The sequence below is a fragment of the Idiotropiscis lumnitzeri genome, chromosome 14, assembly GCF_059441095.1.
Source record: "Idiotropiscis lumnitzeri isolate Australia: NSW breed Sydney's pygmy pipehorse chromosome 14, RoL_Ilum_1.0, whole genome shotgun sequence".
Taxonomy (NCBI): domain Eukaryota; kingdom Metazoa; phylum Chordata; class Actinopteri; order Syngnathiformes; family Syngnathidae; genus Idiotropiscis; species Idiotropiscis lumnitzeri.
The window spans coordinates 6,276,628-6,303,868 of NC_142404.1; the positions used below are offsets into that span (position 1 = coordinate 6,276,628).

General features: G+C 40.0%; 3 protein-coding genes across 4 annotated transcripts in view; 2 read left to right on the top strand and 1 right to left on the bottom strand.

Moving 5' to 3' along the window:
• The window catches only part of kdm6a (lysine (K)-specific demethylase 6A), a 39,038-nt gene extending 33,165 nt beyond the window's left edge, over positions 1–5,873 (bottom strand). For both annotated transcript variants that reach the window (XM_088314571.1, XM_088314570.1), the window contains exons 1-2: positions 5,328–5,873; positions 5,107–5,170 (exon numbers count right to left, since the gene is read on the bottom strand). In XM_088314571.1, the coding sequence (XP_088170697.1) occupies positions 5,107–5,170; positions 5,328–5,515 (252 nt within the window). In that variant the 5' untranslated portion in view covers positions 5,516–5,873. The remainder of the gene's footprint in view (positions 1–5,106; positions 5,171–5,327) is intronic.
• Positions 5,874–6,340: 467 nt separating this feature from the next.
• fundc1 (FUN14 domain containing 1) lies at positions 6,341–11,006 on the top strand. Its single transcript, XM_088314573.1, has 5 exons — positions 6,341–6,641; positions 7,109–7,262; positions 8,090–8,165; positions 9,360–9,488; positions 10,330–11,006. The coding sequence occupies exons 1-5, from the start codon at positions 6,623–6,625 to the stop codon at positions 10,405–10,407; spliced, it is 456 nt and encodes a 151-aa protein (XP_088170699.1). The 5' UTR covers positions 6,341–6,622; the 3' UTR covers positions 10,408–11,006.
• A 218-nt stretch (positions 11,007–11,224) lies between these two features.
• On the top strand, positions 11,225–26,959 carry efhc2 (EF-hand domain (C-terminal) containing 2). The gene is made up of 15 exons (XM_088315274.1): positions 11,225–11,325; positions 12,351–12,539; positions 12,617–12,767; positions 13,854–14,077; positions 14,187–14,438; positions 15,982–16,089; positions 16,183–16,321; positions 18,595–18,760; positions 19,832–19,974; positions 20,075–20,271; positions 20,342–20,475; positions 21,178–21,372; positions 23,657–23,749; positions 23,826–23,925; positions 26,022–26,959. The coding sequence occupies exons 1-15, from the start codon at positions 11,284–11,286 to the stop codon at positions 26,142–26,144; spliced, it is 2,256 nt and encodes a 751-aa protein (XP_088171400.1). The 5' UTR covers positions 11,225–11,283; the 3' UTR covers positions 26,145–26,959.
• Positions 26,960–27,241: the final 282 nt, after the last annotated feature.

The window sequence follows — 27,241 nt, forward strand, 5'->3', positions numbered from 1 at the left end:
TATGAAAACAATATTAATCGCGATTATTTAGGTAATAATTGAAATCCCGGTGATTCAAATGATAATTTATCTTTTGCACCTGATTAAAAGCTGCAACAGCTAAATTTAGGCTTAAAAACAAATTTGCACATATTGGCCGCAGATCTCCAAGTTATAACATGGGATACTTGCAAAGAAAAAGGTCTCACAAATTGCGTTTTGACTTATTTGCCTTAAAACACCAGCAGATGTACCTGTAATCCGAATGTTTTTTTCTGTAACAGTAATGGAATACAGTTACAGTTCTTTTGTATCCTGAATACATAATGCCGGTATTTCCTTAAAAACAATGTGATGTTAGCTCTGCTAGTTTGCTAGGCCTGACCGCGCAGTGCCTGGATGAGGACGAGAAACTAAAGTAGAAGTTGCTATATACACTGCATTTAGGCTATGGGCCAGGGATCGAACCCTCAACCTCTAGGTTGAGAAATGATCACTCTACCACAGAGCCACGCCTCCCCGAGTCACCATTGTCCTGAGCTTTTCCAGGCCAACCCGGAGCACCGCTGTGGGGGAAGTGCGCTGGGTCACGGCCACGATGCCCCAGGCGGCCACCGCACAAACTGCTGAAGAGTGTGGTTTGCACAACTGGCCGCAAGTCCGATGGGAACATCACAAAAGATTTTACAAGACGATTTTACGCTTTAGAATCGAAACACACCACAATGAAAACACATTCAAGTCACAATTGCGCTTGATCGAAATTCTATAAATCTCTCTTTTGTTTTGCTGTCATGGAAACTCAGATACGGTCCATGTTTTCCACAACGCTGTGTTTGGCTGAAGCGGGCGAAAAGTAATATTTTTTGAGGGCGTTGTGTTGCTTTTAATATCGTAACATGGCGACAATATTGTGGCAATATTAATACTGTGACATCACAATTATCATTACATCCCAATAGGATTCTGTATTTATTTTTTCACTATGCAGATATTCAGCTAGCAGTACTTGTCAGCGCACTTTATGTATCCTTAACCGAGAGCCATTATTTTGTAAAAGGAAGGAAAATAAATTTTGTAAAGTAAAGGCTTCTATTTTTTTATCCTGTACAGCGGCATGGGGTAGTTATTTCAAGAAAATGAAAAATAAAATTAAAGAAAAATCAAGAATGTGATTACGTCATCAAAACCCAAATGTTTTCTCCGCGCAGGCATGGAAGAGGGTGCGTGGGAGACTGCTGACATCGTCCATGAATCTGCAAATTTATTTTGGGTGACAGTTGCTGTCTTAACATTTTATTTTAATTTAATCCTACTTGAAACATGAAGCATAAAGTGGATATTTGTGCCGATAGTAGTAATTCAGCCACGGAGTCCCTTTATTTATCACGCCGGCAATGACATGAAGTCATCTTTAGTAGACGACTCCATTAAATGATACAATCAAGAAGCGTCGCCTCGCATCCCCAAATTACATGTACTTCCTCCCACCTCGCAACTTGCAATTTGAGATGATAAAGTGAGCACACGGGACCATATTTACTTCCACAAATACTGCACCATCTGACGTCTTTTTCTGGGGTGCACATCACTCGACGTTGAGCTTTGTGTTTCACATCATGGATGTGCTCACGTTTAAAGCTTAAAAAAAAAAATTTGAAAAAAAAAGGCCTTTTGACGTGTTTTTTTTTGGGGAGCATTTCAAAACGCAACTGGCACTGAATTGTTGGATGGGCCAATATAAAATAATTACATAATTACTAACTTAGCATATGTGCACACAGTTGTGCACTGTATATACAGTATGTCTCAAAGTACATTTCTATAATAATTTGGGAAAGTTTGTAAGTGCGCTCTATTTTTAATGTATTGCTGAAGTATCTGATTGTGATTCGGTATTGGCAGATACATAATAGCAAAGACTCTGACTTGTGTGCCAAAAAAGTGAGATCGGGAGATGGAATGTGAAATTTTGTTCACATCCATGCCACTCCAGCAGTGCACCATAGTAATTTGTGGAAGGCGCAACTCCAAAGCAGTTTTATTGATGTAGTTGTATTAACTTTCATTCATTCGTAGATCATAAAATCGGTACTTGTGAACAGAAAATTTGCCTTTGTGCACCAAATTTCCTTTTCAGGTGATTATAATTGAGGAACAATAATAATACTTTAGCCTCGGCCTACAGCATGCAAACTGACGGGGTCAGAATTACACAGGTCATAGATAAAAAATCTTTTAAGATTAAAAAAAAAAAAGGATACTAGGCCTTGCTGGCAGACGTAGACAATGTCCACATAACCATAAACACGCAATAAAAGGGTACAAAAAGAGCTCCAAAGAGGTGGCTGTTAGCCGGCACAACCATGCGCACTGCCATTCTAGCAAGCATTTGTGCTACTGTACAAAGCTGTGCCTCATTAGTAAATGAGAAAAAGAGTTGCACATGCCTATTAACCAACAGGACATGTGCAAACTGCAATAGGTGAAACAAAAAGTTTGAATTGATTTTCACAAACTGTTCCATCATGGTGAGTATAAGAAGATGTGAGTCCCACCTCGCACAACGTTGAGCAAAGTGACTGACAGAAGATGGACCAAAGAAGCACGACTGAATGACAATGACCTATGCAAAGAAACGCGCATGTAAATTTGATTTTGAGTCCTGAAAAATACATTTGCGTTCATTCCATTTGGTGAACAATAAGTTGCTATATTAATTAATTATTGTGACAAGCCCAACATTGACTTACAGTTACAGTGCCCTCCATAATTCTTGACAACTCTGGTTAAAATGCGTTAATGGGGATGTGAAGACACATCGAAATTTTATTTCATGTCAATTTAAACTGCTTAAAATACGCATCGATGTAAAAAAAAAAGAAAAGAAAAAAAAAAAGAGTCAATTCGCAACACAATGTTAACTATGGCCGCTCTCTCATGGCTCGGCCGTAAACAATGTGCACAATGCACATGGGCATTAGTGGTAATCCGGGTGATCCGCGATGTAAAACAGAAGCATTGTGGGTAATTGAGTTTCATGGCTAGCCCATGTTAGCATTAGCAAGATATTACGTAATACAATGTAAACTTCCCTTCCATAGCAGCACGGCGGTGATAAATGAGCTTCTAAAATCAGAATCAGAAATCCCTTTTTTGTCATTGTACTCAAGTGTGCAACGAGATTAGAGAGCTCCCCTCTCCAGTGCAATACAACAATAATTCAGATAGATATATAAATTAGATAAATAAGAGAATAGAAAAAAGGGAACACATTGCGACTGACAGGGAAAGTCGGATCTGGAAGCGGGCTGGAATAAGCACACATCTGATGGAAGGCCGCCTCGATGTCCTGTTGTGGTACGCTAATTTATTGTAGTTTCTACTGTGAATTATGGCGCCATTACTGGATTACATCAAACAACAACAGCACATGTGCCATCACGGTCACTCGATGCAAGCACTTACTTCGACAAGAATCCATTAATTGGAGATTGGATTTTCCTCGTTTTATTTTATTCCAACATTATTTTCAGTGGGAAATTATTAATTAGAAGCTAAATAATTTATCTTAAACAAGGGTGCCAATTTTGGAAGACAGTCAATAAGTGCCCCAACGTAAGAGTTTTTACGAGCAAGCACTTGGTCAAAATTTGAGTTATCAACACGCTTCAGATATGCCGCCCGTCAACACGAAGTGAGAGAAAAAAATTGCGTAATTAAGGTTCTGTAATGCCCCCATGTGGACAAGGCGAGCCAGTCGCCAATGTAATTTCAGACATTTATTGCATGGGACAACCTGTTCAACACAAAAATACAAAATGAGAACACTCACAAGGAGAGAATCAGACACCACGGCCACCTCAGTAGGCCACGCCCCTTACAAGCACATTCAATGAAGGAATACCAACACTAATGGGACTTTAAAAAAACTGATTGTATTCATATTATCTTTAAACTATCACGGCTTTCCCCCCTTATTAAACACAGACAAAAAATGAGGGGATGTAACAGATTAATGGCATTTCAATGGTAAATATAAATTGAGCTCAGACAAGACAATCTTGAATGCAGTATGGTCTCAACACACAATCGCAGTTCACCCTCCAACGAGAAGCCCACAAACCATATGTTGAAAACAAACTTGAAGCAGAGGCAGCACAGCCTGCATGCACATTGTGGTTTACGGTACACAAAACAACACCACGCCGTTCTATCTGTGCGCCACCGATTCGTGGGTCATCTAGATGTGTTTTGTTATAATATCATATTTAGCTAACGTGATTAGCTCAGCTAGCGAGGCTAGTTAGCTTAGACCGTTCACCAAGTATTTCCGACCCATCGCCACTATCCTACTTCCGATCATACGATCGTTATTTGTGGTAAAAAGTTCAAAATTGCATTGGCTATATGTTTCTATTCCTAATGTCGGATAAGCGTGTGTGTTGAGGCAGCAAAAATGCGCTACACACCGGTAGCGGCTACACGCTAGCTTTAGTTAGCTGACGCACGAACCAAAATGAGCAGAGATCTGTCAACTTTCTGCGTAGCTTTTATTTATTAATTTATTGTCTTTTCCACGCACATTTACATTTAAAGGCTCTTCATCACACTCGTTCTGCACTTTGCAGCCAAGTAACGAGCGTTTTGACTTATAATAACAAGCGAAGTGTGTGTTGGCTGTGAATTTTACGTTGGCTTAACATGTGTTATCTCATTAGTGAAAAATATTTTGCGGAAGAAATATTCTATCGCTTTGGATGCTATGCTGAATGAAACTTAAATGTGGAGATTGATATTGCGCATCGTTTGCTAGCTTTGGATTGTGATACTATTAAACGTGGCGTCAAAAAACATGCAGCATTTTAGAGTAATAGCGTTAAGTTACGAGTTGTGTGGAACCACACAGAATGAGGAAAATATGCGTAGGGCGATCTAAATCGTCATTTAATAATAAAAGTTGGGCAAATTCACGTATGTGCACGTCGCTGCTAACAACATTAGCCACGTTAGCAGCGAGTGGCGTTGAGAGGTCGCTGCCACTTTATCTCGGGAGGGGATGTGCACTACTAACGAGAGGAAATAATGGAAAAGGGGAGACTGTGATGTTACACTGTGGTGGCATACCTTTAACAGTAAGGCCTTCGTTCTGGCGCCATCTTCTTGAAGCCTATGAAATCCAAACAGTGAACTGCAAGTAGAGGACACACAACACAGGCGGTTCCGTATTACTTGAGGGGGCATTCGTGTTGTGTTGTTACAAACTGCGTAAAGCACACGAGCAAGGAAACGAAGAATATATTTCTGCCGACAACAAAACAAAAAATTAACACCACACTAGTTCTAACCTGTCAATTCCTAGCAGGCTCTCTTTCTCTTGCGTCGTAAGCGTCGGAAAGTCCTCCTCGGTTTCACTCGCTTTTGCCGACGCCATTTTCTCCTCGTCATTAGCCGCGGCGCTCAGACTCCGCGCAGAAGCCGAAGAGGAGGAGGCGGCGGCGGCGGCAGCGACGAGCGACACTCCGCACGATTTCATGGTGGACAAGTTGAAACAGCAACAGGGGCCGAGCCCGGCTGGCGAAACGACACGAGCAACGGAAGAGTTGCACACCTTGTTCACAGCAACTCGCGCGGGGCGTAGCGTGTTTTTCTTTCCAAATCCTCAAGGAAACGAACCCTTCAAGTTAGCTTCAACCCGCTTCATTTTTAGAGCGTGATTTCCGGCGCCGATGTGAGCATAGTGTGGATGCAACGTTGGCTTTTTTTACGACTGGGTGTAATTTGATAATATCGTAAACTTCCCCAACCATCGGCTCAAAGTTGTTGTAATTGTGTCACACTGGCAAACGCACGCCGCCGCTGTTGGCACGCCCTCCGCGCACCTCGTCCAATCAACCACGGGTATGTGCTGTCACGTGACTGTCCCCGCTTGACGTTTCGCGAGCACGCGGACGAACACGCGCGCCTTGGCGAGAAAAGGGCCGGGCCCTCGCCCCCCAAACTCCGGCGATTGGTTTCCACCCTCTGTTTTGTGAATACGTAATCCTATATTCAGATGTCTAATTGGTCGGAATAGCTGTCATTCAAAAGGGGCGATAAAAGGGGAAGTTCAGTTCCGACCTAGCAACCACATTGTAGTTTTTGCGATTGGCGGACCGATAAGCGGTGACGTAATTAACAACGCTATCAGAATGGTCCAAAACGCCCATCTGCATTATATATGAATGTTTTACTTGTCTTTATAATGCCAATAAATCGTGCATTTCAAATTATAATGTTTGTTGCGTGGAGTTAATCATACAAACGTGTCACAAAATAACCACGAGGCCTACATTAACCACAATTCACCTGGGTGTTTTGTGACGTCAGATGTGACTTCTTCCATTAAATTAGGGCTTGTGGAAGTTGGTTTCTGGAAACCTTTAGCTCTTTTCTTTTGTGACAATGTAGTTGTAAGTAATAGTGGCATACTAACAACTCAAATTCACTTGACTGTCAAGTTATATTGACATTCTTGAATGCTTTGCGACTCTATGTTCAAAGTTAATGGAGTTTGGAAATACGCAGCCCCTCTTCCCCCCATACTTTGAATGTCAAAAGTGGTGCAAGTGACAACGGACTTGAAGGCATCTGAGGATCCAAAATGGCGAAGCTCAACAAGGGTAAGCGAGCGGTTAAGCTAATTTCCCGTATTTTAGCACATACACACGAACATAAAACACCTTTGGGTGAAACGTTTCTGACTGCATGGTTATTGTCATCTGATCATTTTACATCCCGTAAAAATTGACGCACTGTATTGGAGTACGATTACGACGTGTTGGCTAACTTTTTAGCCGTATGCCGATAGGATGCTAACCAATTGTTATGACCCTAGAAATTCTCATTTTAAATTAAGAATGTTGTGAAATATACTCCACATTAGTCTATTTTCAATCACGGTAATGTTTACATTGAAGTGGTTACGTCACTTTGTGTTGTCAAGTCACGCCACAAAGATTCAAGCTCAAAACAGTCCCTCTTTTGGGACTATATGTCGTGCGAGCGTAACTCTTCGACTGGTTCAACCATACAAGCCTGTCATTGCGGTGCTAACTCAATGTTTTGTTCACGTTATTCATATTTGTAGATCTGGAAGAGGAGCTCTACGACAAGGTCGTCGATCTGACCGAATACGCCAAACGTCAGCGATGGTGGAACCGCCTGTTTGGCAAGACGTCCGGACCGTTGGCAGAGAAATACTCAGTGGCCACACAGATAGCTATCGGAGGTGTCAGCGGATGGTAATCAAAGAATTTATGTTTTCCCCTCCGCCATTATTTTTATGTCACGTGATAAAATGCAACATGTGGCTTGCCAATCTTAGTACATAGACAAAAATGCCATTTATTTGGACTGTTCAGTTAACCTCACATGCATATTTTTGATAAGAAGTAAGAGTACCTGAGAGAAACTAAGCACACACATGGAAAAAACATGTAAACTACACACAGAAAGGCTACAGCCTAGGTTCTAATCCCAAACCTCAGAACTGTGATGTCGATGAGGTAATACCAAATCAACTTTGATGCCTCTATTGACTTTATTATTTAATCTATTTTCGGTTATTGTAGGCTAATAAAGTCCAATTACAAGAAGTGTTAAACTAATGCTGTGTTGGATGTTTTGGTAATATTGAGCCACAGCATCAAATATTAGAAACCGTTATCCCTTCTGTGTCCCTGTTTATATACCACACTGAATTAAGAATGAAACATGGAGAAATCCAGGGTAAATTCTGGAACATAGTACCAGAACTGACCAATGAGAGGCAGTACGGTTCCACAGGGGATACAGACTGATGGAAAATACAAAGATAGAGCAGTAGAAAAAGCTAGGCCAAACACTTATTTTTTATTGTTTGGGAGATGTGTTTTGCACTCAACCCAACATGTTGGTCCTTTATTTTTGTCCTGGTCACTTCCTAATTGGCTATTGTTCAGTTTTATCTCACAGTCGCAAAATACTTAGGTTGACCACATACAGAAATAGTAACAATCTTAGATATTGAGTAAGTTTAATATTCAAGTACCATCTTAACCTTTAACAAATGTCTTGTGCTTCATGTCAGGTGTGCAGGCTATCTCTTTCAAAAAGTTGGCAAAGTTGCTGCCACTGCTGTGGGTGGAGGACTCCTCTTATTACAGGTATTATTTCATTCTATAATTGAGCCTTTTGTGGGAATCATATGGAACATGGGTGCTTCTCAGAAAATACGGCCTGCCGACGGCTGCAAATGTTGACCCAGTTTGGGCCTCCTTATTTTTTCCCCCTTTAAAATCAATCACCAGATTAGACTTAATACAATATTGCATATCCAATGCAGAGTTAAAATAAACAACCTTACTGAGTTTTATGATGTAGTTTGTGTGTGAATGTATTTTGAGGAGTGAAAAATGGCCGTCCTGACTACTTCCTCCTTTGTGGCATGCCAACACTCTAAATAGTCATTTATGCCCTTAAATGCATCACTCTTAGAAACTCAGAGAAAAAAATGCAGAATGCAAATAAAACACAATACTGTTTAATCGAGTTCCCGCGCTGTTCATAATGTGACATTACGTCAGCAGAAAAAATGGCATCATGGTTTTTACATGTTGAATTCACTAGGTACCTTATAACTATTTAACATTATTCTTCCTCTTGAAATGCTTTGGAAAGTAGAACTGGAAGATGAATTAACTTTAAAATACTGCATTGACACGTTTAAAAAACATCTTTGTTTATTCATCGGCAACAGAGTAGTTTAAGCGTAGAGAGTGGTGTCCAGTTTAATTGCTAACAATCATCTTGTAAAATCGATGGAATTTTTTTTTTTCATACGAGTTGCACGCACTATATTTCTAGTGTATTATTGCATGTGTGCCAGCAGGATTTGAAAAAGACAGAGAAAAGAAAGCTTTAGTTCATTTTAAGTGAAAGCAATTGACCCTGGAACTAATTTGGTGAATTGGCCCACATAATAGAACATGTAAATATATAGAATAACATATTTACGAATTTGTGTGCGCATGTGTGAAAAAGAAAGCCAAAAAATAAAATGTTCACAGCAATGTTCTACGTATAATTGGGGATTTTTCAACTGAATATCTTTGTATGACGGTGGTGAAATTGTTCAAGTGTAAAATTATTTCATTTAAAAATAATTTAGTGTTTGAGTGCTCAGTGTTTTTTGTCCATGTTGTACCAATCACACTCAATATAAATCAACTGAGTAGACCACATCATTCAACAATCTCTGTGAACAAAGGGCTATCTTTATTTGTTGGTAGCACATGCCATTTTGCTTTCTTTCTTCTGAAATCAAACCACGTGTGTTTTCTGACTTGTCTGCCCTCTAGATAGCAAACAATAGTGGATACATTCAAGTAGATTGGAAGAGAGTTGAAAAGGATGTGAATAAAGCAAAGAAGCAGATCAAGAAGAATACCGATAAAGCAGGTCCAGAGCTGAACACATTAGTAGAGCGGGTGAGTACACAAAAATCATCTATAATAATGCGTCCCACTCATTAATGTGGTTCACTTGATAAACCGATGGAGCAATCTTACACCCAATTGTACTCATGCTCAGCTTGAGGTTTGTGTTCCACAACAGTGTTAGAATAGGATACATAGTTTTTTTTTCTACACACCTCAAATGGATGTCGACTTTTCCTATTCAGCAAAAAAAATGGTTGTCACTGTAGGGATCTCATTACTTAACGCAGATTTTGCAGAGAACTGCCACTCTGATTTGAATGAAGCCTGACTTCATTGAGTCCTCCCCCCTCGAGTTTTTGACCAAAACCACCTCTCTTTGTGCACGAGCACTATTCTCAAGCGTGGCTTTTCATAATGGCATGCGGTTATGAAAGTGCATAATTGTAATAAATAGTCACAGCAAATGCAGTCCAACTTCAAGGGAATAGCAGCACTAGCAATATTAAGCTTGCATTTGCGGAGTGAACACCAAACTTTACCCACGCCTGATACGTTGGTAGCATTACTCAGACATATAGAGTTACTATAACACTCAGAGTCTTACTATAACACTCATAGAGTGTTACTATAACGCTCAATGTTTAGTTATATTTTTGGGAATGTATGTTTAATTTAAAATGAGAACGGGTTGAGTAATGAACCTGTGGAGTCAATATTATGTATGTACACCCCCTTTGCCCACGTATGAGGAAACAGAAACTGTGCTTATTTGACTAACATTTATATTAGTTTAGCTTAAGAAACAAGCTTGAGCATCTATAGATGATTATGATTCTTTAGTGTGGTGCTTAGGCTTTTAGTCAACCAATCTGATACCTGTCACTCTCAGTCCACAGAGTTTGTAAAGAAAAACATTGTCGTCACGAGCGGCTTCGTCGGAGGCTTCCTGCTCGGCTTGGCATCCTAAACACAGACGGATGACTGAACACTCCGAATTGTTTTGACGCGTTGGGAAAAGGGATAAGTTGTTGCTGGGTGGATGATCAATGCGCTGACGGCTTGTTTCCAGTACTCCTGTTGCTGTTTTCTGTACAGGTTGAACACCTTTTCCGCTCTATGTAAAGATATACTGAACCTCCACTTGAAGAAGCACTATCATTATGGGTGAATACACTCAGTTCTTGTACCAGGCCAAATGGTTGCACTTGTATTCCAGCAGGGTTGTCCAAACTTCATCATGTGAGCCAATCTAGAAAAAAAATATTAAAAGGAATCTGCGCAACCTCACTTTAGTCACTCCTCTTATGCTGATATTAAAGGAGGGTAATCAAGATAATGTTGCAACATATTATTTATTGTTACCACCAGCGAAAGGTTCTCATTGTGGCTGTGCATTGTCGATCCAAAGTCTGAATCATATACCAAGTGAATTTTCATGTTGATTGACGTGGAATAATTTTTGCCCTGCATTTTCTTTTTATGATTTTTAAATGAGCACTAGTTTAATGTATTACAGGCTGCTCATGAAAACGTACGTTTGAACAAATAAAATACATTTGAACATTGTTCTGTTGTGTGGTTATTGTATTTTATACAAAAGTTTGGATACTAATGTAAGTACATTTGAAAATGAGTTGAATTCATGTATGTTGTGTCTATGCCGTGTGGGTTATTGTAGTGCGGAGGAAACATTGCATACAAAGGTAGAGAAGTCCTGTTTGGAGGTGCCTGCTATCGGAAACCTAACCAAGTAACCATGGTTACCGTCAACACTGGAGGAATACGCTTAGAACAGCTGGAAGCACGTATTGCGAAGTAAAAAAAAATAACGCACATTTACACAATGGCGCTACCCTTTCTACCCGGAAATTCTCCAAATATACACGTAAGTACCGTGACGTTTACGCTATAAATATATACAGTCTATGTGTATGGGGCGTGTAATGTAATTTGGGATTTTTTTCGAGCTAATCTTGCCATTCTGATTAAAGTTGAATTTGGGTTGATAATTACTGGCAACATGATTTAAGTGTTTACCAGTAATATGTCACCACATTGTTCGCGATTTTAAAAAGCGTTCAGAAGGCAGAGGCGAAATTATAAGATTTAAAAACAAGGTCCTAGTTCATCAAAAATAAGATGGTAAACAGCATCAAATCCAGTCAAACGTTTTAACGAACGAGGGAGAGGCTTGTACACACACGCACACATTTTTATTGATTTCCCACTAATTTATATTACACCATATGCAAAGCGCTTTGTTCTGAAATGCGCTATACAAATAAAGTTGTATTGTACATGTCTATAAACATTAAACGATTATTAGTTAAAACACGTGGAATAAGACCTAAATTGATGTTTGAAAATAGTTTATAACGATTATGCGCAATTGTTCCATAGTTAAATACCAATTTATTCCTGGATTTCAAACAATTGTCTCAAACCTGCAAAGTTTGAACATTTATTTCAGTTATTCTTTTATATACCACTGGAGAGAGCCAGTTCCACCAGTGGTAGTTGTACCACATTATTACTAATCTAGTCGATTTGCAGTACAATGTCTGTGTCCGAATGTCCACCCTTTTCCCTAACACCTCATTCACTATATAGTCCTGAATTGTATGGAGCAGTCATACTATATAATAGTCCCCTAATTGTGTTTGGCGATTTGGACAGCCAGCAAACTACTTGCTCATTGTTGCATAATACCATGACCACCGTACCTGTCTTGGCCCACGGGCACATTAAGATCACAGATTGTTTTGTATAAATAAATGTTTGTATGGAACTGAATTTTATTTCCTTTGCTTTACATATTTTCAATCAGATATTATAATAATAAAATTTTATTTTACGATAATATTATATATAATTCACCTGTCGCCACACCTTACATAATTTGTGTTCCAGCTACTGAAGGAGAAATTCCACAAATCCCAACATTTTGACTACTCGAGCGGGGTGCCTCTGCTGGCTGGAATAGAGAAGCCCGGCATCGGAGGCGAGCTGTTGCTTGGACAGCGGATCAAACCAAAATCCTCTGTCTATCCCAAAGTAGCAACCGGTGGTTTGCCGGCATGGGTTGCCTTTGACAAACAGGTGTGTCACCTTAGTTAACATGACAAATTTTATTAAAAGTTCCCATTGATTAATTTGCTATTGCTTCCACTGTATAGGTGTTGTGTTTTGAGGCGTACTTCCAAGAAGCGGTGCCAGAGGCTCCCAATGTGACAAACAGAATCCGAAAGTGTAAAATCTACTTCTACCTGGAAGATGATACCATACAAGTGGTTGAGCCAGAATACAAAAACAGTGGGATTCCTCAAGGTGAACTAATTTTGCTTCCATCTCTATGATGACTCGCAGTGTGATCTTAAACTCTCACTCGTGACACAATCGTGGAGTGAAATTCATGCAATAATTTAATCTTTTTTTATAGATAAAAAATGAAATGTGGGTGTTACTCAGTGCCAACTCACTCCAGAAATTTCCTAAGGATTTCTGAATGATTCAATGTTCACAGAAAGTTGAGAGAAATGTTTGAAACAAACAAATATACCGTAATTACACAAACCAAGTACCTTATCATGCAGGCACCTTTTCTATAGACTGGACAACTCTCTTGACGAGTGAGCCCCTGCAAAATGCATGTTAGCACAATCCACTGGGCAAAGTCTTGAGTGTGACAAATATATTATGTGAATATATCTTTTCGGTGATGGTGCAAGAGAAAGCTGGACAAAAGGGCAGCTGTCCATAATGTCGTAGTTTTACTTATCATTCATGTTATTGCAAGCAAGAAACTACACAGGTTTAGACAATAGACTGCAAAAAAAAAACACTGCAAAGCACACCACTCACATCTTTCTAACCTGATGAGGCTGATAAAATCCCAGAATGCCTCAGTGCTGTTTTTGTGTTATTTTTATTTCTTTTGGTGATAGGAATGGCATGAGAGACGCATGTTTTGTGTCAATTTTATTTCTTTGTTTCATTATTTGCTTGTATGCTGTTCAGAGATATTTATGGTTTGGATTTGAAACCATGACTCTAAGGAGTGTAGTGACCAGTGGCATCCCTCCCCTGACGTGGTCAATTAGATGAGTTGCTATGACATCTTTAATAGGTCCAAGCAGAACTGCTCTTACCAAAAGCTGTTAGCATGTGCGAGTTAGTATAAAAGTATAAAAACAGGAATGACACCCTCAATTGGTGCTCCTGCAATACAGTGGCTGTAAAAATATGAAATTAGAGCTGATAAAATTGCAGCATGAACCCCTGAGATTAATTTAAAAAAACATACATGATTAAATATTCTAACTCAGTTAACTTTTTTTTTTTCTAATTACTTACTTAAAATAGTTTGCACACTTTGCAAAGCCAAATTTAAACCATCATCTTTCATTTTGGTAGGGACTCTGATTCGCCGCCAACACATCCCATTGCCACCACCCAGGCAGGAGCAGTTCTACAACGTGTTCCACTTTAACCTCAATCAACAGATGGTGCTGTTCGCCCACACGTTCACGGTGACCAACTGTGACCAGTTCACAAGGAACTTTCTCACTAAATGCGGGGTGATACTCAATGACCCAGTTGCTGTGCCCGAAGACCCTTACTGTAGCCTACGGGAAAAGGTTGCATTTATTATTATTATTATTATACTTATTATTGTTTAGTGTCATTACTTTTGAAAAGTGGTTGATTCAGTACATACTGGTTTTACAGATGAGTCTCTTTTGCCAGATGGAGAAAAGCATGTGTCCATTGCGGCCGTACGAGAGGCGAGACACACTTAAACAGTTTTTGGACCACGACTGCAAAGTCCTGCGCTTCTTCTGCTTCTGGGATGACACCCAAGCCATGTACGGGGATCTCAGAGAGCTCGTGTTGCACTACTTCCTTGCCGACGACACAATAGAAATCAGAGAGGTCATTTCACCAAATTCCGGTAGAGTCACGGCATCGAAATTCCTCCGTCGCAGTAAACTCCCCAAGGTGAGGTGTTTGGGAAATGATGAGTGAAAAACAATCTGTTGATAACAATTGATGGATGAAGTATTTCAGAACACTTGCTGATCGTATTTATCAGTGAGGTTTTCCTCAAATACGGAAATAATAGAACATTTAAATAATCCCCATTAATGCCATTCTATGTGCATAAAGGCAATTAGGCCGTTTTTTTTTTCACGATTTTGCCCCTTGTAGACCCAGTAAAGTAAAGTTCTATGGTCATCATCACTGTGTAAATTCTATTCCTCTGTTATTATTATAGTCAGTTTAATTGTATTGAGCAGCCAGGACAAAGGCACATGTAATGATTCCCTACACCACATTAACAAACATTTACGGTTAAGGTAACATTGAAAGCTAATTTAAGATAGTCTACCACTACTAGTTAGAACAAATTGTAATCTTTCCTCAGGTGGTCAAGGATTGATGCAGCCACCCGTACACTTTAATCAATCACTTTATTCGACACATGGTCACAAAATAAATGCAAGCACATTCATAGAAGAGAAGTGACGGCAATGCAAATCACTCACAATGTTCATTCTTCCGGTTGGCTGATCTCTTCCTATCATTTTCGACCTCATTCGCTCTGACAGCTCCACTCCCCTCGAGCATTTTGGCTCTACCAGCCGAGTGCCTAATTCAACTTGAAAGACAGCCAGATCTCCGACGTGTGCGCGCTTTCATTCTGCTAACTTTGTTTGTGCCGACGCCTGTTATTAAATGTCAACAGCCCTCCAAGGTTGACCACAATCTGCCATCCAAAGAAAAGATAGCATTTGTAAAGTAATTTTGAATGCTTTTCTATACAAAAAATCAGCACATTTTGCAGGTGATTTTCTTCCATTAGTGTCGCAGGTGTGCTTGACGTCTATCCCAGGGCTGGTGACCAATCAAACGCAGAGCACACATAGGCAACCAATACATTCACACACACCTACAGACATCTGAACCAGAAACTCGTATCCTGGTTACATTTGACATCTGGTGATGTCTGCAGACAAAGTGGAGCAGTGGTCAGCACATCTGCCTCACAGTTTGGTAGCTGGCTGGGAAAGGTTCCAGCACAACCACAACTCTAGTGAGGTCAAGCAGTATAGAAGATGGATAAACGGTGTCCAGGTGTCACCCCCCAAAATTGATGGTGATCATTCCATGAAATTAGGGGGTTATTTCTGATGTAACAGGAATTATGAAAAGTTCTAATGGCCCAATGGCTGTTATTGAACAGGAAGTCAGCCATTTTGTTTTGAAGAAGCCAATTCCCGTGTTTGTACTTTGAATTCCGACTTGAGAAATCACCCAAAATTCACCAAATTTGTATGCAAGTATACACGACAAGTGTTTCCAACCTTTGTTGGGCACATATTTTACATTAGAAAAAAATTCACGACTCACCAGTACTGCAATCTGGTGAAAAAGCATTTAATTGTTGTGCCTCTCACCACTGTGTATGTCGCTGGCATAGCTGTTTGATTTTTTTTTTTTTCTGCCAGCAGCTTTGATTATTATTATTATGTCTCCACAGCATGCTTCAAACCAGTTGAATCTACCTGGAGAGTTGACCAACCGCACTGTGCTTAATGTGCTGGCCTCCACCAGACAAGGAGACCGCTTCATACTCGACAGCCTCAAAGTAGAGTATAAAATAAACTTGATCCTTGCAGGAAAAGTAAATCACAAAAGTCATAATAATGGATGCTCAGCCAATGTTTACATGATTTTACAGACAGGAGCCATCCAAGACGAGTTTTATAAGGATTGTGATTTAACAGTGGGTGGCGAGTTGAACGTGTGGGGCAGAAAAGTGATTATCGCTGACTGTGATGACTTCACGAAAGACTACTACCGCTCCAAGTATGGTATAGGTAACCGAAAGCAGCACTCATTCATTCATTCATTTCAATCTGACTGAATTTTCTATTTGTAATGTCTACAATTTACCACTTGGGGGCAGTATGCGTTAATACATTCATGTCTCTCGTTCTCCAATCGACCTTTTTCCTCAATGAGCAATTGTGCGTTAAAGTTTTTATATTGTGGTTTCCCTCAGTTATTATAGTAACTCCACTAAAAAACTATTACGTAATATCTTTTGTGCCATGCGGTACTTCTTAAGTGTGTGCAGTTGCCAAGAGGACAAGGCATGAAGTAACTTTTTTTTTTTTTTTTAGGAGCAATTTTGCTTGACATTCACATTTGAGGAGCAATTTACCAATTTTGAGCAATTTCTTACAGGTTAATCCGACATACCGGAATCAATGGTTTTATTAAGAAATAAAAATATGACAATGCATTTGGGAGTTTGAACGTTGAAAAATATGTCAGTGTTTGAGTATCCGACGAAAAATTCGATTGAATAATCATGCATTCTGATCAATAATAGTTTTACTGAATACCATTTACAGTATAACGTAACCCAATTGGTGTCCTGAATTTATTTTTTATTTGAATTTTTTTTATTTTAGAATTAACAGATTTTATTTCTTAGATTCTCATTGTGTATAGCACCAAACAATACTTTATTGTCTTGAAAGGTTTTCAGTGGGGCATTTTCAAACAATTATAGATTTAAACTTGCATTTAGCGTTTTTTTTAATCCAAAAACATAAGGCATTAAATAAAATAAATAGACCAAAAGCCTTTCAATTCAAGTAAAATCAAATTTATTTATGTCGCACTTGCTCACAGAAAAAGTCACAAATGGCTTCACATGCCCACAGTTGACAAAAATATGATTGACACCCACTGATCTTATCGCCCAGTAGGGCAAGGAAATATAAAAAGTAAAACTTCACTTCAGCAGCTAACAGCTTATAATGCAACATATTAATATAATAAGTTCATGACTGTGCGTTTATGAGTTCATACCAGCCAACTCGGAATAAGACAAATATTCTTCATTCGAGTGGACGTTTTGGAAGTGTTCTAAGATGAAAAGAAAAACTCATTTTTGTTTTCTGTTTTGTTTTAGCTCAAAACTAACAGGATAATCCATCTCAAATCTTGTTTTCGTGAATATGAGGACCTTTTTGGCGAGTGTGGGCGGGTTTCTTGGGGGGGGGTGGTAGTGAGAGGTTATTTTATGGCGGGTGTACAGGATTTGTTTTGATTATGTGCGAGAGTTTTTTGTGATGCGTAAAAGGCAAATATTTTTGGCCTCTTAAGCATCTCTTCCAGTTGTGGCAACATCCTCCGGCATTATGTTCTGTGTAAAAAAAAACAACAACAAAACAAAACAAAAGGAAGACAAATGCCTTATCTTCTGTTATGACTGTGATGTGACTTTCACTGGTGGAGCTAGAGGGGCAGGGTTCGGGGCACTGCCCCCCCCCCCCCCCCACCTGAAATAACATTGGAACCCACAGGTGCTCGGCCATATAATTAATTTGTGGGTATTTTCCAATCCTGGATTTTTTTTCCTCATATTTCTCCCTCATTTTCCATAGAGAATGTTATGGGATGTATTAACAAAAATGCAGACCCTGAAGCAACACAACGAAACAAAAACAGTTAAGCACCACGATTGGGAAATTAACAAAACTACAAGTTCGGCCAACAAGTAATAGGAACATGGAATAACAGAAAGAAAAAAAGAAAAAAACGCAGCATCGGGCAGAAACATAACAGAGAGCAGACAATGAATGTCTATCAGCGTTTTCTGAATAATTTTTTTGGGGACACTTGCTACCTGTGAAGGCGGGATATTGGCACGACCGCGTTTGTGTTTGTACTGACCAAAGGTCACTGTCTGACAGGGACAGGAGGACCTCCTGTAGTGATATTTCTCTCAGCTGCCATCATCAGTGGGGTTGGGAGGAGGGTGACTACAATAGGCAAGCTGCCTCCCAGCAGGAGTAACCCGAGCCGGGCGAGGATAAGTCTGCGAGGATAAGTCTGCTACCCTGGGGAGAATGTTGGGGCTCTGCTGCATTAGTCACAGTAGTAAAGCGGGCAGAGTGATGCATGGTGATAGAAGTTGCTGTCTGACTCTTAGCAGTCATAGGTCGTTGCGGGGTTAACGTCCATCCAGAATGCCGTGCTCCCTCACGGATGGATTACCTTGGAGCCTCTGATCGTTTCAGAGCTCCTCCCAGGGTTTGTCTTCTTTTAAGTGTTTTCTCCTTCTTTCCCCTCTCAGAGGACTTCACCCCGGTGCAATTCAAAGCTCCCGTAGCCCCCAAGGTCCCCAGGCTTGTACCTCCTTATAATGGCTTTGGCTCAGAGGAGGACTCACTAAGCTCTTGCCAGCGTCTGCTACCAAAACCCCCACAGAAAGATCTCCATAAATTCATGGAATATGACAGGTTGGATCATATTACACACCACATTATTTGTTGTTTCCAACACACCACATTTTAGCTGCCATATATCACAAATTTTAGCTGTCTGTGATTTGGTGGACCTCTCACGACATATCTGGACACAGACTTGGCAGTCACTAATGTTTAGGCGAACAGTGTGGGTTCAGTGGCAATATGAACGTGAGTGTGAATATTTGCCTGTCTCAATCTGTGCCCTGTCATTGACTTTCGACCAGTGCTAGGTGTAGTCTGGTTTTTGACCTAAATTAGCTGGAATTGACTCCAGCTCACTGCAATCCTGAACAAGATGGGCATTGTAGAAAACAGATGGGCGGTCAAGAATGGGTATTATTATTGACTAGTGCTGTACATTTTTGTAACTAACTAATTGCAAATTCCGTAATTAATTGCGATTAATCGCATTTTTTCTACTACCAGTTTTTTAAAACTTTTAACAGGTATTTACTTGAATAATATATTGTAATTAATATAAAAATCACCAAATATGAAGTGTACTTTAAATCAAAGACTGTTCAAATAGCTTTCTTTGATCCTTGAATACGATCTAAATGGAGTCATCTCTACAGGAGGTTTTCTTAGAAACAATGACTCAGTAATCAGATCAGAAAGCCCTTAATTGTCATTGTACTCAGTGTACTTTTACAGTACATTTAGTTGTAAGCGCCACACTCCAGCAGTGTTGGTTTGCAAGGCCCAGCGGTAACTTGAGCACGATGTTTTGTTCTAAGATGATGAGCTAAAGATGTACAGCTAATATGGTACAGTGTTTGAATTTGGCTTTGCAAAGTAGGCAAATTCGTTTTGACGTAAATAAAACTGAGTTAAACTATTTAATCGCGTGATTAAAAAAAAAAAAAAAAAATCTTGAGTGAACCCTTTAATTTTGACATTATTGATTATTATCATATTCAGTTGTAAAGAATTTTCCATGTGGATTTTCACGAGGTACTTCCCCGTCCTACATTTGAAACAAGCACAATAGTTTAATTGAAACCGCTAATTGTCCAAGGTGTGAACATAAGTGAAATTATGGGTTTTCTCATTTGTTGACAGATGTGGCCTTGAGAGTAATGTGCTCAAGTACTATGCCAAGATGGTCACCACGAGTCAAGTGGATAGTGACAGGGAGTTCATCATCTCCTTCTACCTGAGTGACGACTCTGTCAGCGTGTTTGAACGCTCACAGAAGAACTCAGGTTTGGACCGTGAAATTGACAGTTAACATCAGGCTTTAGGTCGGGTTGAGATTTTGCGAATCTGCAGCTTAAGACTTTTCTCGCCTTCCTGGGCCATTAGGGGTGCTCGGCGGCATGTTTCTGGCACGGGGTCGCGTCAAGAAGCCGGGCCAGGAGTTATTTAAGAGCGAGCCCTCCGAGTACTTCACAGCCCAAGATTTATATGTTGGAGCGGCCCTCTGCCTTAACAACAGGCTATTTCAGCTGCTAGATGCTGACGAGTACACCCTCAACTACTTGGAGCAACATGCTGAGCAGGTTTGGAACGAAGTACTGTATAGTTAAAGGATGACGGCACAAACTATGACTTGTGTGTGATTTTCTCAAGTTCCCCAAGGCCAATATTGGCACCATCCTGGCTAAACTACAGTCAATTCCGGAGGAGAAGCAGCGTGAGATCAGGAACTTTCTGATGCTTAATGATGCTAGCAACACCGGATTTGTCACCTTTGAGTCGTTCAGGTACCATCTTAGTCCCTTTTGAAGTTTTTGCAAAAGCTGCTATTTGTATTTTTTTCTTGATACTGTACAAATCTGGGTTCTATATAAACATCACTGAATGGGGAATGGCACCAAATATTTGTTTCAAATCATTCCAAAAAATATTTGGTGTTCCTTCAAACCAGGGATGGCAAATCCTCGAAGGTCTGTGTGTCCTGCACGTTTTCCATCTCTCCAGGCAGCAACAGACCTGATTCAAATGAACAGGATACGTATCAGACTTCTTCAGAGCTTGCTGATGAGCTGATCATTTGAATCAGGTGTGTTGCAGCCAGGAGAGATTGAAAGCATGGAGGAAAGCGACCATCTAGGACTGGATCTTGACACCCCTGCTTTAAACTAAACAAAAAGTGTTAAAAGTATCATTGGAAGGACGAGAAAATAGAAAAATTACAAATTTAATGAGCATAATGTGATCAAAGCAAGCACAAAGTTAGGATCCGTGAAAAATAAATAAATAAAACTGATATAGTAAAAAAGAGAGAAAATGACTATTTCAGGAGAATAAAAAAAATATTCTGTATTTTTTAGGGTGCTTGAACAGAAAGGGGTCTTCCTGCTCTTAATTGCTTGTTACTTTTCCCATTTCGTGAATCTCTGGAATAATGTAGTCAACCAGAGAAGTTGCGTAAAGCTATTTTTCTGTGTTTGACTATATGACAGGGGCCTGCTGATGGCAACCGAGTGTGGGCTGGATGAGCATGAGGTTTTGGTGCTGGGCCGATCTTTCTCTGAGCAGCAGCAGCCTGAAGTGGACGTTGGCTTGATGCTGGCTGTTGCCCAGGATGTCCTCAAGAAGAAGGACTATGACCAGATCCCTGACATGACCCGAGTGTTCGAACACAACGACCTCACCAAGTAAGGAGATACTCAAGTTTTGAGTACACTATTCAGCAATATCATACAGTATATAGATTTGCAAGAAAGCGAAAACTAGCCGAGACATAATCAACAGTACCGGTGTAGCTTGCTGTGGCGGGTTTATTGCGTTTCGTACCTGAACCGTCAGAACGGACTTACCTGACATGATGTCAACACAATTACATTACAATTGTAGACGTCATCATTATGATACAAAAATGCAGTGTTTGTTTATTAATCAGTATTTATCTAATAACATTGCAAAAACATTTTCATGAATTGAATTCATATAAAATACATCACCTTCACCAGATTTATTGATGTATGCAGGTCACTTTTGCTCCTCACAGTTGGCTGGAACAAGTTTTGCTTTTACGAACCAATCAGAGGACAGGAAAATGCTTTCATCATTTCAGCTGGTCTCTGGCTGTTCAATATGATTGGTTCAAGAAAGAGTACCATTACTCCGAATAATATAAGGCAGATAAGATTGCCATGGCAACACATACAGAATGAAATCTGATTGGACCAAAAAAAAAAAAAAAAAAAAATCCAACTTCCATTAACGCACAGAAATGCTCTGACAAGAGGACAACAGAGTACTGGGAACACATTTTATGGAACAAATATTAAAATTTAGGTTGTAAATCAAGGTCAATGTTTCGATTAGTGTTGACTGTCCACCACTGGTGTGTTGCAGCCACGCAGCGCTCTCCATTTTGCCTCAATTGCTTCAAGACGCTATTATTCAGCAATCAATTCTGTCACTATTCCACAAAATTCATCACCATGAATTAATCAATGTCAATCTCCAGTTTTGACTACTGCATCATCGTTAAGATGTTTTCATGCTGTCACACATGCCAAGTCGTGCACTCCCCTCGGTTCTCATGGCTGTAGCTCAACGCAGACTCGCCCAGGTATTCAAAAGCCTGGGTTGCGTCGGTAACGCGTCATCCTCTTGGCCCGCATCTTTGAACAGAGCACGCAGTCGCTGATTTGCGACTCCTCAGTGAACACACAAGCATCTCGGTTCGAAATCACTTAACGTGAACGAGGCATAAGATACACAGATAATGGATTAACAAGCAAACGAACACATGCGCACACACACGTACGCGTCACACAAGGCATCAATCGTGCAGTCAGTGGCCCCCAAATCTCCGAGCAAGCATTAGTTCCATCTTTGGGAGTGGAGCATTGGAACCAGATGGACCCTAAAGACACGAAATGGCATGTAGTGAGGAAGAACACACACACACATGCAATTTCTATGTCACCTTCCTCATTTTCTTTCCTCCCTTTTTGTGCACTAAATCTCTAGCTGTCAATCTTAAAAAAAAAAAAAAAAAAAAAGTCCCACCCTCCCTCAAAGTAAAAACAAAAATCATGATGTTAGGTGACTGAAGTTCATCTTAATATTACAAGAGATCGGTGTGTTTTTTTTGTTTTTTTTTTCAGAAATAGATCTTACTTTGCGGGAATAAAGTCTTAGGAGTAAACAAGTTACAAGAAGAAATTTGAAATGAACAATGACAAGGTCAAGCAGCCGTGTTTGTTCATCCCGTGTGCGTGTGTGTGTTGAGACCCCGGTGGGTGTTGATTGTTCTTCATGGCTCTAATGAAATGGTATGGCAGGAATGGAGCTCTGGATTTTGTGGCATCACTGAGTGTGAAACAACTGGCGCAGTCCGGGACAAGCACCCTTACGCCACATTCGCCATGTTACACTAGTTAAATTAGGCATTTTATTTATATTTTTGAAAATAGATTCTTTTTTTTTTTTCTTGCACGCTAACAGTTTGCTCTCTAGTGTGCCTGCCCACCCATCACGTGTGAAATTATAGTTATGTCAATCTTTTGTTGATTGCCTATTTTCAAAATATGACTGGAAGCGAATTTCCCAGACTTTCGAGCAACGGCCCTTCTCTGCGAAAATACTCTTTGTCTACGTGAAATGGTAAGAAGAGCTGCAATGTTAGCACAGATTGGCTAAACGTGTTACCAGACTGAGCTTCCAATAACACATACCTGAAGGTTCCACGAAGTTGACGTAGCAATGTTTGGGCATTTTGGTGTGAGCAGTATCTTATTTTCATGAGTCGGGACTGCCCGCTCTGCTCAAAACATTCTAATTTCAGCGAGGCAAAAATCTGGTTAATTATTACATGTTATTAAGACACCCAAGAATGGTTTAAGATTGCAATATGATGTCTGATTTAAATGACTTGAAGGTGTTTGTTGACTATCAATAAAATAATTTTGCGATTTGCTTCTTCAGAACAGGACGTGCAACCATCAAGGAGGTGACCACCATCTGCAAGACCTTCCAGCTCCCCCTCTCTGACAACCTTCTCACATGTCTGCTCCACAAGTATGGCCTGTCTATGTTAACGCAAGATTGATTTGATACAGTTCTGATGTTGTGGACCTACGTGTGTGTTGTAAAGATTTGCAGACGGGGAGCGGATTGACTACCACGCCTTCCTGGCTGGCATCAATTGGCTGGAGCATCCAGCTCCCCCGGTGATGTCTGACGACATCCTAAAAGTAAGACAAAGTTTGGTTAATAACGAGGCATTTAAAATCTAATACATTTAGCATCATGATGAGTTTTACTGGTATCAATTTATTTTTACTTGTTTCTGTGCCAGTCCGTCAAAATGTCTTTATGGGAAACCAGTCCCTTGTGCAAAAAAAGATTGGCTTTTTTTTCAATATGTTTATCATGATTGTTATTGTTTTTCTTATTATTAATATTATCATCATTATTACTATTATTATTGTAATTATTTATTTTTTATTTTAATGTTCTTTATTTTCAGGGTTGTCAACTCCATTATTCAGTGACAAATGCTTATTGACCGTAATATCACTGCCTATTCACAATATTTGGGGGTCGACATGGGCCGCTATCAGATTTTGATGGTACATTCTAAAATTTGTTAAATATAAGGCTATTTTGGGTAAAAAACTGACAGGTTCACTGCCTGGGTTGATTTGCTTTTGCAGAAAACAACCCAAAAAATAGGTAATTTTGTACAAAACGACACAAGCTAATTGACCCAATTAGCGGATCGGTCCATTTTTCGACCCACAATTGCTATTTTTTAACCCAACTGTTTTTACAGTTTAGCCTATTATCTACATTAAGAAATGTGTACCATGTTAAATTTGAATAACTAAATACATTCTCATTCCGTTTTAGTTCTTAATAGCAAGTCAGGTGTCACATCATTGGTGAGCTATTTTTAGAACAAATCCGTGGCCTACTCATGTTGTCCTTGGATACGCACTGGCACATCCGTACCTCCTCCTGCCGTAGTCCTCCCTCCTCCTATTGTGCATTACCACTTGCAGAGCAGGACGAAGAGTCAAATGGAGGCAATTAACTTCAAGCAGCCCATCATATTATGCGCTGCTTGGAAGTCTCCTGAAAAACGGAGAGCTTTTTATCTATGTCAGACAGTAAAGTGGTTACTGAAACTTTTAATTCTTAAAACTACTTGATATCGTCAAACCATAGCCCATGCCTGACATGTTGTTTATAAATATAAAAATAAATATAAATATAAATATTTTTTTTCAATGCAATTTTGAGCCGAATCCATTAAATGTTGCTATGCTTGTGCTGGCCCGCTATATCCCACCAACTATAAAAAAAAAAATCATTGTCACTGGATAGGGACCAGGCCTACCTGCAAAAACTGAAAATCTCTGTATTATTGACACTCATTGAAATGCATAGAAATAAAATTATTTTCACCCCAAAAAATCTTTTAAAAAATGCTGATAAAAATAACGGGCTTGGGGTGGGGAGTTTGGTTATGAGGAATGTGTGAATGCGGGTGTACTACATTCCTATATAGACAGAGCACTGGTCCCATCTAGTGGAACCTTAAGGCTTTCCAAAAAAAGCTGAAAAATTGTGGCATAATAATGTTATAAAATAAACTTCTGAGCAGGAGTCAATACAATTTTTGCTGATTTTGTTTCTATTTGATACTAACTGCAAAAGCTTGTGCATTTCAAGGCCTAGTACACTGATCATAGATTTTTTTTGTCGAGATAGAAAATCAGGTATTTAGTTTTTCTATATGTTATGTTCTCAACACAAAACACTACACAGACATAAAGATTCTGTCCCACCATCTATCTCAAAACAATGTTCCCCCAGCGCTCGCGTTCATCACACGTGAGCTCACAAAGACAAAGAAGAACAGACACTTCTGGATATGCGTCAAAGTTTCCCCGAGTGGACCCGAGGCGGGAGCGTTGTAAAATGGTTCAACAACATCATTTGTTATATTTACAGCGCACATGAAGCTTTTTGATGGTGATTATTGAGCACCTTTTAATATTTATGATTGTCGGCTTGCTCGTTTTGGAGCCAACTATCGGGACAAATCCAACCGTAACACACCTTACCCCAAAGGATAATCTTATAGGACAATCTTATTTGACATAGGTCAGGCGTTTGATGGCTTTTGTCTGAATGAGAGAAATAGTTTGCTTGTCTTAATGTTTGCACCTGGCCTAAGTAGAAACAGGTCAACAGAGGGCAAACAAAATACAGGCAGGGATTTATTTTGTTAACTTTTCTTCTCTTACTATATATTTTTATTTTTTTATCCTGTCTTCTCCAGTTTGACGTGAAGCTCCGGCGTGACGCCAGCAGAGTGAAAACCATCAATTACTCCTCCCTGTTACAGCAAGCGTTCCCCGGCGTCTCCAACACGGTCGATCCGGAGAGCGCGGCATCAGCGTAGATGAGTGCACAAAATATCCCATGCACCCAAACATGACGTATCAACGTGGTAAATTAACATCCAATCTGTGCGCTTTTCACATCACACACATGCTTTTAAAAAGTGTGTTGACTTTAAATCGGAACCACATTTCAAGTTTACGCAATGACTACTGAAGCGTCCCGCACTGAATTGAATTTATAATATAGAAAATTGGCAACAACAACTGTCAGCTCACAGCTGTGGCAACAACAGGTACTGATGACTAACTTTTTTTTTTCCGGTCCAATTGACGTGAGACAATTTTATGTTATTTTTGTAATGTCTCTAAATCAGTAGTTCTCCAACTCTGTGAACCATAACTTGTGTGTCTGCAATGTCCTATGTCGGGCCAATTAAAACCTCTCGTATAATCGTGACCTTTCATCATCTGACATTCCTAAAGAATGAATAATAATAGGTAGGGCTAGGGCTGGGCGATAAACCGAAAATTTACCGTTACCGAAATTTATTACAATGACCGAAATCATTTTGCCCATGTCGGTAAATTCGGTGTTTAAAAAAAAAAGAAAAGCCTTTTGTCTGCGGCAATGTTCATGCCCCTTTAAGACCGCTACAGCGCCTCTAGTCACGTGACTCCACCCGTCTGATCGAGAAAGCAAACAGACGTCGCTGTCGTAGCTGGCGATTCAAATCCAGAAGCTTTTTCACCACCCACAACACAACCATGCTGTGCTGAAAGTTCAAAGTGAGAAGCAAGGTTCGATAAGTGACAACAGCCCATGAACGGAGGCGACACCATGCGAGAGAACGTCTCAGAGGTGGACGCGATAGCCTAGTACATAGCTAAAGATAAAGCTCCTCTAGTTACAGTGGCGCGCACAGGATTTAAACGCTTCATGAAAGCCATATTTCCCGATATGGACTACATCGGGCCGGGAGCTTAGACATGTCAAGCATTTTGCATCTACATCCGACTTGTGGTCGAGTCGCAACATGGATCCCTGATTGAGCCTGACTGTGCATTACATAGATGACAAGTGGCACCAGAGTACTCGAGACGGCACATTTTCCCCGATGATGCCCACTTGTTTATTTGGCTTGCATTGACATTTTCT